General features: G+C 41.8%; 1 protein-coding gene across 1 annotated transcript in view; it reads left to right on the top strand.

The window, feature by feature from the left end:
• The first annotated feature begins 394 nt into the window (after positions 1–394).
• wif1 (wnt inhibitory factor 1) overlaps positions 395–11,891 on the top strand; it is a 17,027-nt gene continuing 5,530 nt past the window's right edge. Inside the window, exons 1-2 of the mRNA XM_038995697.1 lie at positions 395–484; positions 5,255–5,350. Of these exons, the coding sequence (XP_038851625.1) occupies positions 427–484; positions 5,255–5,350 (154 nt within the window). The 5' untranslated portion in view covers positions 395–426. The remainder of the gene's footprint in view (positions 485–5,254; positions 5,351–11,891) is intronic.

Genomic DNA, 11,891 nt, shown 5'->3' with positions numbered 1-11,891 from the left:
CAGCTGACGGTGAATTAAATGAATGTAGTGTTGAGGGTGAAGGGTTACAAGCAGCTGACGGTGAATTAAATGAATGTAGTGTTGAAGGGGTGAAGGGTTACAATCAGCTGACGGTGAATTAAATGAATGTAGTGTTGAGTGGTGAAGGGTTACAAGCAGCTGACGGTGAATTAAATGAATGTAGTGTTGAGGGTGAAGGGTTACAAGCAGCTGACGGTGAATTAAATGAATGTAGTGTTGAGGGTGAAGGGTTACAAGCAGCTGACGGTGAATTAAATGAATGTAGTGTTGAGGGTGAAGGGTTACAAGCAGCTGACGGTGAATTAAATATTTGAGGTTTCTGACGTAGATTTTTCTCCTCTCCTGTCCTCCTCCGCTCTCCCCCCAGCCCTCTGCTCTCACAGGTGTCTGAATGGTGGACTGTGTATGAGTCCAGGGGTGTGCATCTGCCCACCTGGTTACTATGGAGACGGCTGTGACAAAGGTACACTCACCTGAAACATGGACACAGTACACATTTCGTAGCCCCGGACAAACACACCTCATTCACCACTGGGGATCAACGAACTCCAACCGAGCTCGGGTTTGTTGTTTTGAAAGTCTCTGACAAGGGGTTCTATTGATGAAGTTTGGTTACTAGCTACCTTTTGAGAGGGGGATCCCGCAACGCGGTTAGCATCAGTTGCTGGGACCTCTACTATCTGTCCAGGGATCCTCCAAAAGTCTATAGAGCTGCTTGGCATAGCAGCTAGCCGAGCTGCTAGCTAGCTAGCAAGTTAGCAAGGTTTCCTGAAAGCTTGAACACAGCCCGTGACGTGGTTAGCCCTTGTGGCTGGGGCCGCGTATTGTCCCAGGCTTGTGGCTGTCTAAATCCCTGCTGTTTGTTGCTGTCTCCATCTGCCTTGCGACCTGTCCTGTCTGGAACTGCGTGGAGTACCAACATTAGCCTACGTTGCTACCATGGCATCCAAAACCAAAGCCGGCGGGAGTACCACCGAGGACAGTAGTGTCTCGCTTTCACAGGTTGAAGAATCTTTTACACGACCGAAAATATCAAGCAGAGATGTTACAACAACAGGAAAATAGCTTCCAAGAACTTTGTCCAAATACAGAGATGATAAATAAATAAAAAGATGATCTGACCAGAGAGGTCCAGGATATTAAGATGATCTGACCAGAGAGGTCCAGGATATTAAGATGATCTGACCAGAGAGGTCCAGGATGTTAAGATGATCTGACCAGAGAGGTCCAGGATGTTAAGATGATCTGACCAGAGAGGTCCAGGATGTTAAGATGATCTGACCAGAGAGGTCCAGGACATTAAGATGATCTGACCAGAGAGGTCCAGGATATTAAGATGATCTGACCAGAGAGGTCCAGGATGTTAAGATGATCTGACCAGAGAGGTCCAGGATGTTAAGATGATTTGACTAGAGAGGTCCAGGATATTAAGATGATCTGACCAGAGAGGTCCAGGATGTTAAGATGATCTGACCAGAGAGGTCCAGGACATTAAGATGATCTGACCAGAGAGGTCCAGGATATTAAGATGATCTGACCAGAGAGGTCCAGGATGTTAAGATGATCTGACCAGAGAGGTCCAGGATGTTAAGATGATTTGACTAGAGAGGTCCAGGATATTAAGATGATCTGACCAGAGAGGTCCAGGACATTAAGAACAGTTTGCAGTTCTCGCAGGGAGAGCTGGATGTCCTGAAAGAGACTTGCAGCAAGATGACAACAAACTGTAAGTTCACGTGTGATGACATCAGCATTCTCTGTGGAATCATTATTACAGATGGCTGGGGAAAAATATCTAGAGGGACAAATCCAGGAGAAATAACATCGTTGTGGATGGCATACCAGAGTCTTCACATCACTGGGACAAGTCTGAGGAAAAAGGAAGACAAATTATCACTTTAAAAGCTGTAGATGGATCATGGGGAGATTGAGGTGGAGCCACGCCCACAGGTCTGGAACACCTGTAACCAGCCCAGGAGACAGACCCAGGCCGATATGTGGTTCTAGTTCCTGAGGTTTAAGGACAAGATGGCTGTTCTGGAGAGAGCCAATAACTTGAGATGAACAAAACATCTTCCTTAACGAGGACTTCTCCTAAGCTGTACACCAGAGGCGGAAAATAACTTATCGCAGCCGTGAAAGCTGTCAGAGAGCGTGGGGACATTGTTTACATCCACTACAACAGGCTCATTGTCCACCCTCCCTCCCAAAAGACTGGGTAGGAGTGAGAGATCTGTTATTATTATTATGGTATTAATCATATGTACTGTACCCTTAGAAATAAGGTTTATGAGATCAATAACTGTCAACAAAAAATCTGATAACATTCATATATTGGCCATCTCTGAGACTCACTTAGATAATTCCTTTGATAATCCAGCAGTAGCAATACAGAGATATAACATCTACAGAAGAGACAGGAATGCCTATGATGGAGGTGTTGCTGTATATATTCAGAGCCATATCCCTGTAAAGCTTAGAGATGATCTCATGTCTGATGCTGTTAAAAGTGTTGTGGTTGCAGGTTCACTGCCTCATCTAAAGCCTCCTATTTTAGGGTGTTGCTATTGGCCAACAAGTGCTGATATTCATTATCTGGATAATATGTGTGCAATGCTTGATAATGTATGTGACGTTAACAGACAGGTCTATTTTCTGGGCGTCCTGAATATAGATTGGTTTTCATCAAGCTGTCTGCCCAAGAGGAAGCTGCTCACTGTAACCAGTGCCTGTAATCTGGTTCAGGTTATTAATCAACCTTCCAGGGTGTTTACAAACACTACAGCAACTATATCATCCATGTGTATTGGTCATATGTTTTACCAATGCTGCAGAACTCTGCTCTAAAGGTGTATCCATACCCTTTGGATGTACTGAGCGTACACTCTTAGAAAAAAAAGTGCCATCTAGAACCTTAAAGGGTTCTTCCTCTGTCCCCATAGGGGAACCCTTTTTGGAAAAAAAATGGTTGCAGCTAGAACCCTTTTGGGTTGTACCTGGGGGTTCCACCCTTTGGATTGATGGCAGCTTTGCACACTGGATCAGTGCTTGCAAGTAGAAAAAAACATGTTGACTCACCCTACTTGTAGAGACATGCCAAGCAATGCCATCCTCCTCTTTCATGTTGCCTAAACGGTCTATGACTCTGTCACACAGTACACGCTTTTAGTTTTTGTTGTCCCTGGCTACCTGGCTAAAATGCTTGCTCGCTAGCCTATCTTTCTTTCATGGGCAACGATGCGCCAGGCCAGCTAGTTAACATTAGCCTTTTACATCTAGCTACACGTTGAACTATCATCCTCTCAGGCCAGGGGCACAATGTATGAATTTATGGTTTGGATCAGAATTGCCGTTATAATCATTGCCAGAATGGAGAATTAAGTAAAACCACAAGTCCAAATCCCTATCTCTATCCATGGCAAATTTAGGAATGGGCCAATTTTAGCTAGCTAGCTAGCAACATGGTGTTACCTTGGATTGTAAACTGTCATGGTCAAAACATATAGATTCAATGGTTGTAAAGATGGGGAGAGGTCTGTCTGTAATAAAGAGATGCTCTGCTTTTTTGACACCGCACTCCACAAAGCAAGTCCTGCAGGCTCTAGTTTTATCTTATCTTGATTATTGCCCAGTCATATGGTTAGGTGCTGCAAAGAAGGACCTAGAAAAACGGCAGCTGGTCCAGAGCAGAGCGGCAGTGTAATCAGAGGGCTGATATCAATACTACGCAGGCCAGTCTCTCTTGGCTAAGAGTTGAGGACAGACTGGACTGCATCACTTCTTCTTTTTAGAAGAAATCCTTCATGTGTTTAAAATTCCAAATTGTTTGTATAGTGAACTTACACACAGTTCTAACACACACACTTAACCCACCAGTAGTGCTGAGTGATTAGTGCTTTTTGAGGTCGCTTCGTTTCCGGTTCGATTATTTTTTTTCAAGTAATCACGATTTTCTGTTTTCGATAATTAAAAAAAAACATTAAATGCATTATGTGATTTGAATTCTGTATCAAAGAATAAAACAATTAATAAAAATCCCATGATGCTAGTGACTTACCATTACTGCTTATCACTTATTAACCATAATTTATTCACTTTACTTTCATAAAATATTTCAGTTCTGTTTATTACATTGGGTTTTATTTGATAACTTTATTATTTAATTCCAAGTCATCATCTCATCTCTATCGAGTTGCTGTCTGATAAAATCACCATTTTAGTAGTTCTTCAAAGTAAATCAGGCATACTTTTCTGACTGCTGAATACCAACTATCAATCATTCATGTATTTTCAGGTAGAGACACCGTCACAAAGCGACTGCTCTCTGTGTATCCCTCTTCTGTTTCTTACGTAGCAGGTCGTAAAAGAAACAGATGGACAATGGATTGTGGTCGTTGTAGTTTATTATCACGTTTTCTGCGCTAAACTACGGCCTGTTGGAAAACTACGGCCTGTTGGAAAACCACAACTCCCTACTACTTCGCACAGTTGGTGCATGATCTGAGATATCGCTAGAGAAACAATGCAGTGCATTGAGCTCACCCAAAAAATACAAAAATAAAGAAATGGAATTCAAATAATTGAACTGAGATTATCTGGTTGAAAAACAAATGCAAACGTGACAAGGGTTTCCATGGTGACCTGTGATTTCGATAAATCACTCAGCACTACCCACCAGACATGCCAAGTTTTCACAGTCCCCAAATCCAGAAGAAATGTAAGGAAGTGTACAGTATTATACAGAGGCATTATTGCATGGAACTCCCTTCCATCTCAGATTGATCTAGTGAACAGCAAACCTGGTTTTAATAAACTGGTAAAGCAACACCTCTCCCCTATTTGACCTAGATATTTTGTGTGTATTGATATGTAAGCTATGTGTGACGTTTTAAATGTACTGTATGTAGTTCTGTCCTTGAACTGTTCTTGTTTATTCATGTTCTGTGTTCTGTATTATGATTCATGTTTTGTGTTCTGTGTTCTGTGTTCTGTATTATGTTCTGTATTATGTTCTGTGTTCTGTGTTCTGTATTATGTTCTGTGTTCTGTATTATGTTCTGTGTTCTGTGTGGACCCCAGGAAGAGTTGCTGCTGCTTTCACAACAGCTAATGGGGATCCTAATAAAATACCAAAATGTATCATGTCAACGTTGTCAATCTAATCATCATCCTAATTTTAATCTGCTGTAATTAAATCCCGACTACACTGATCTATGTTGTGTTCCCTCTCTAGCTAACTGCAGCATCACGTGTTTAAACGGAGGGACGTGCTTCCACCCAGGGAAGTGTATCTGTCCTGCAGGCTACGAGGGACCACGCTGTGGGATCAGTGAGTTACACTTTACCTAACAACTCTACTACTACTACTACTACTTACTACTACTAACTACTACTGCTACTACTCACTAACTAATACTAATACTACTACTAACTAATACTAGTACTAACTACTATACTACTACTACTAACTACTACTGCTACTACTACTACTACTACTACTACTACTACTACTACTACTACTGCTACTACTAACTACTACTAACTACTACTGCTACTACTCACTAACTAATACTAATACTACTACTAACTAATACTAGTACTAACTACTACTACTAGTACTAACTACTACTGCTACTACTACTGCTACTACTACTACTACTACTACTACTGCTGCTACTACTACAGCTACTACTACTACTACTACTACTACTACTACTATTACTACTACTACTACTGCTACTACTACTACTACTACTACTACTACTACTACTACTGCTACTACGACTACAACTACTACTAACTACTACTAGTACTAACTGCTACTACAACTACTACTGCTACTACTACAACTACTACTACTGCTACTACTACTACTAACTACTACTGCTACTACTACTACTACTACTGCTACTACTGCTACTAATACTACTACTACTAACTACTACTACTACTGCTACTACAACTACTACTACTGCTACTACTACTACTACTACTACTACTACTACTAACTAAAACTGCTACTACTGCTACTGCTACTACTACTACTAACTACTACTACTACTAACTACTACTGCTACTACAACTACTACTACTACTACTGCTACTACTACTACTACTACTACTACTACTACTACTACTAACTACTACTGCTACAACTACTACTATTACTACTACTACTACTACTACTACTGCTACTACTACTGCTACTACTACTACTACTACTACTACTGCTACTACTACTACTACTACTACTACTACTACTAACTTCTACTGTTATTACAGCTGCTCTGTTCAACTTTTAGACATACAATCCCAAAAGCAGGGGAATGTAGCCTCCAGTCAAGAGTATTTTTGTCACCTAACCTTCGGTAATGACATCATCCAAATAAACATGGTGCTGTCACTCTGATGGCAACAGGGTGGAAACCCTGAGAGGGTAAACAAGTGATGTCATGTTTCACCGTCTGCTACTGTGGGGCCACGAGGAAGCAGATGTAACAACCACCAACTGCTGTTTAATCACTATACAGATGAACACTATATCTGCATTACGCTATGGGAGAGTCTACTTTTTATGCCAAGTGGCGCTTTGTGGCTAAGGTTTACGTTCATTAGTGTAATATATTTTGTTTTTTGTGGCGGAATTGAGGTTTGAGTTAACATTTAAAGATGGAGAATACACGTTGTATGGTGTTGATTTAACTGAATATTACGCTTGGTGGAATGTCTCCTGTTACAGCCTCTGACTCCGTATAGATAACCAACATAAACCTGTTATTACAGCTGCTCTCTGACTCCGTATAGATAACCAACATAAACCTATTATTACAGCTGCTCACTGACTACGTATAGATAACCAACATAAACCTATTATTACAGCTGCTCACTGACTACGTATAGATAACCAACATAAACCTATTATTACAGCTGCTCTCTGACTACATATAGATAACCAACATAAACCTGTTATTACAGCTGCTCTCTGACTACGTGTAGATAACCAACATAAACCTATTATTACAGCTGCTCTCTGACTACGTATAGATAACCAACATAAACCTATTATTACAGCTGCTCTCTGACTACATATAGATAACCAACATAAACCTGTTATTACAGCTGCTCTCTGACTACGTGTAGATAACCAACATAAACCTGTTATTACAGCTGCTCTCTGACTACGTGTAGATAACCAACATAAACCTATTATTACAGTTGCTCACTGACTACAGCTGCTCTCTGACTACGTGTAGATAACCAACATAAACCTGTTATTACAGTTGCTCTCCGACTACAGCTGCTCTCTGACTACGTAGAGATAACCAACATAAACCTGTTATTACAGCTGCTCTCTGACTACGTATCAATAACCAACATAAACCTGTTATTACAGCTGCTCTCTGACTACGTATACTACTACTACTAACTAATACTAGTACTAACTACTATACTACTACTACTAACTACTACTGCTACTACTACTACAACTACTACTGCTACTACTACTACTACTACTACTACTGCTACTACGACTACTACAACTACTACTAGTACTAACTACTACTAGTACTAACTGCTACTACTGCTACAACTACTACTACTACTGCTACAACTACTACTACTACTGCTACTACTACTACTACTACTACTACTGCTATTACTGCTACTACTACTGCTATTACTACTACTAGTACTACTGCTACAACTACTACTACTACTACTATTACTAGTATTCTACTACTGCTACTACTGCTACTACTGCTACTACTACTACTAACTACTACTACTAGTACTACTGCTGCTACTACTACTACTACTAACTACCACTACTAGTACTACTGCTGCTGCTACTACTACTAACTACTACTACTACTACTCACTAACTACTACTACTACTACTACTACTAACTAATACTAGTACTAACTACTATACTACTACTACTAACTACTACTGCTACTACTACTACTACTACTGCTACTACAACAACTACTACTGCTACTACTACTACTAGTACTGCTACAACTACTACTAGTACTAACTACTACTAGTAATAACTACTACTACTACTACTGCTACAACTACTACTACTACTACTGCTACTACTACTACTACTACTACTGCTACTACTACTATTACTGCTACTACTACTGCTATTACTACTACTAGTACTACTGCTACAACTACTACTACTACTACTATTACTAGTACTCTATTACTGCTACTACTACTACTAACTACTACTACTAGTACTACTGCTGCTACTACTACTACTAACTACTTGTACTACTGCTGCTACTACTACTACTACTACTACTACTACTACTACTACCAACTACTACTACTACTACTACTACTACTACTACGAACTACTACTACTACTACTACGAACTAATACTACTACTACTATTACTACTACTACTACTGCTATTACTACTACTAGTACTACTGCTACAACTACTACTACTATTACTAGTACTCTACTACTACTAACTACTACTACTAGTACTACTGCTGCTACTACTACTACTAACTACTACTACTAGTACTACTGCTGCTACTACTACTACTAACTACTACTACTAACTACTACTACTACTACTACTACTACTACTACTACTACTACTACTACTACTACTACTACTACTAACTACTACTACTAACTACTACTACTACTACTACGAACTACTACTACTACTACTACTACTACTACTAACTACTACTAGTACTAACTTCTACTGTTATTACAGCTGCTCTCTGACTACAGCTGTTCTCTGACTACGTATAGATAACCAACATAAACCTATTATTACAGCTGCTCTCTGACTATAGCTGCTCTCTGACTATGTAGAGATAACCAACATAAACCTGTTATTACAGCTGCTCTCTGACTACGTAGAGATAACCAACATAAACCTATTATTACAGCTGTTCTCTGACTATAGCTGCTCTCTGACTATGTAGAGATAACCAACATAAACCTGTTATTACAGCTGCTCTCTGACTACGTAGAGATAACCAACATAAACCTGTTATTACAGCTGTTCTCTGACTATAGCTGCTCTCTGACTACGTAGAGATAACCAACATAAACCTGTTATTACAGCTGCTCTCTGACTACGTATCGATAACCAACATAAACCTGTTATTACAGCTGCTCTCTGACTACGTATCGATAACCAACATAAACCTGTTATTACAGCTGCTCTCTGACTACGTATAGATAACCAACATAAACCTATTATTACAGCTGCTCTCTGACTACGTATAGATAACCAACATAAACCTGTTATTACAGCTGCTCTCTGACTACATCTGCTCTCTGACTACATATAGATAACCAACATACACCTGTTATTACAGCTGCTCTCTGACTACAGCTGCTCTCTGACTACGTATAGATAACCAACATACACCTGTTATTACAGCTGCTCTCTGACTACAGCTGCTCTCTGACTACGTAGAGATAACCAACATAAACCTATTATTACAGCTGCTCTCTGACTACGTATAGATAACCAACATAAACCTATTATTACAGCTGCTCTCTGACTACGTATAGATAACCAACATAAACCTATTATTACAGCTGCTCTCTGACTACGTATAGATAACCAACATAGACCTATTATTACAGCTGCTCTCTGACTACGTAGAGATAACCAACATAAACCTATTATTACAGCTGCTCTCTGACTACGTATAGATAACCAACATAAACCTATTATTACAGCTGCTCTCTGACTACGTATAGATAACCAACATAAACCTATTATTACAGCTGCTCTCTGACTACGTAGAGATAACCAACATAAACCTATTATTACAGCTGCTCTCTGACTACGTAGAGATAACCAACATAAACCTATTATTACAGCTGCTCTCTGACTACGTAGAGATAACCAACATAAACCTATTATTACAGCTGCTCTCTGACTACGTAGAGATAACCAACATAAACCTATTATTACAGCTGCTCTCTGACTACGTATAGATATCCAACATAAACCTGTTATTACAGCTGCTCTCTGACTACATATAGATAACCAACATAAAACCCTGTATTTAAAACCTGCCTTTATTCCAGATTGCTGTTGTGTCATAATGTTTCACAACTGAAAGACAGGATCAAAAGACAGGAACTGCATCCCAAATGGAATCCTATTCACACCCTAGGGGCCCTAGTCAAATGGTCCCCTATTCACACACTAGGGGCCCTAGTCAAATGGCATGCTATTCACTCTCTAGGGGCCCTAGTCAAATGTCATGCTATTCACTCCCTAGGGGCCCTAGTCAAATGGCACCCTATTCACACCCTAGGGGCCCTAGTCAAATGGCACCCTATTCACACCCTATGGGCCCTAGTCAAATGGCATCCTATTCACACCCTAGGGGCCCTAGTCAAATGGCATCCTATTCACACTCTAGGGGCCCTAGTCAAATGGCAACCTATTCACACCCAGGGGCCCTAGTCAAATGTCATGCTATTCACTCCCTAGGGGCCCTAGTCAAATGGCATCCTATTCACACCCAGGGGCCCTAGTCAAATGGCATCCTATTCACATCCAGGGGCCCTAGTCAAATGGCACCCTATTCACACAGTAGGGGCCCTAGTCAAATGGCACCCTATTCACACCCTAGGGGCCCTAGTCAAATGGCATCCTATTCACATCCAGGGGCCCTAGTCAAATGGCACCCTATTCACACCCTAGGGGCCCTAGTCAAATGGCACCCTATTCACACCCTAGGGGCCCTAGTCAAATGGCATCCTATTCACATCCAGGGGCCCTAGTCAAATGGCATCCTATTCACATCCAGGGGCCCTAGTCAAATGGCATCCTATTCACACCCAGGGGCCCTAGTCAAATGGCATCCTATTCACACCCTAGGGGCCCTAGTCAAATGGCATCCTATTCACATCCAGGGGCCCTAGTCAAATGGCACCCTATTCACACCCTAGGGGCCCTAGTCAAATGGCACCCTATTCACACCCTAGGGGCCCTAGTCAAATGGCATCCTATTCACATCCAGGGGCCCTAGTCAAATGGCACCCTATTCACACCTTAGGGGCCCTAGTCAAATGGCATCCTATTCACATCCAGGGGCCCTAGTCAAATGGCACCCTATTCACACCCTAGGGGCCCTAGTCAAATGGCATCCTATTCACATCCAGGGGCCCTAGTCAAATGGCACCCTATTCACATCCAGGGGCCCTAGTCAAATGGCACCCTATTCACACCCTAGGGGCCCTAGTCAAATGGCATCCTATTCACATCCAGGGGCCCTAGTCAAATGGCATCCTATTCACATCCAGGGGCCCTAGTCAAATGGCACCCTATTCACACCCTAGGGGCCCTAGTCAAATGGCACCCTATTCACACCCTAGGGGCCCTAGTCAAATGGCACCCTATTCACATCCAGGGGCCCTAGTCAAATGGCATCCTATTCACACCCAGGGGCCCTAGTCAAATGGCACCCTATTCACACCCTAGGGGCCCTAGTCAAATGGCATCCTATTCACATCCAGGGGCCCTAGTCAAATGGCATCCTATTCACATCCAGGGGCCCTAGTCAAATGGCACCCTATTCACACCCTAGGGGCCCTAGTCAAATGGCACCCTATTCACACCCTAGGGGCCCTAGTCAAATGGCACCCTATTCACATCCAGGGGCCCTAGTCAAATGGCATCCTATTCACACCCAGGGGCCCTAGTCAAATGGCACCCTATTCACACCCTAGGGGCCTTAGTCAAATGGCACCCTATTCACACCCTAGGGGCCCTAGTCAAATGGTTCCCAGTCAGAAGGGCGGGGCAGGCTGGTGATCTACAGTTCCCAGTCAGAAGGGCGGGGCAGGCTGGTGATCTACAGT

This window comes from Salvelinus namaycush, chromosome 6, assembly GCF_016432855.1.
Source record: "Salvelinus namaycush isolate Seneca chromosome 6, SaNama_1.0, whole genome shotgun sequence".
In the NCBI taxonomy this organism is placed as follows: Eukaryota; Metazoa; Chordata; class Actinopteri; order Salmoniformes; family Salmonidae; genus Salvelinus; species Salvelinus namaycush.
Note: the sequence above shows the minus strand (reverse complement) of the source record. Positions and strands in the feature narration are given on the sequence as shown.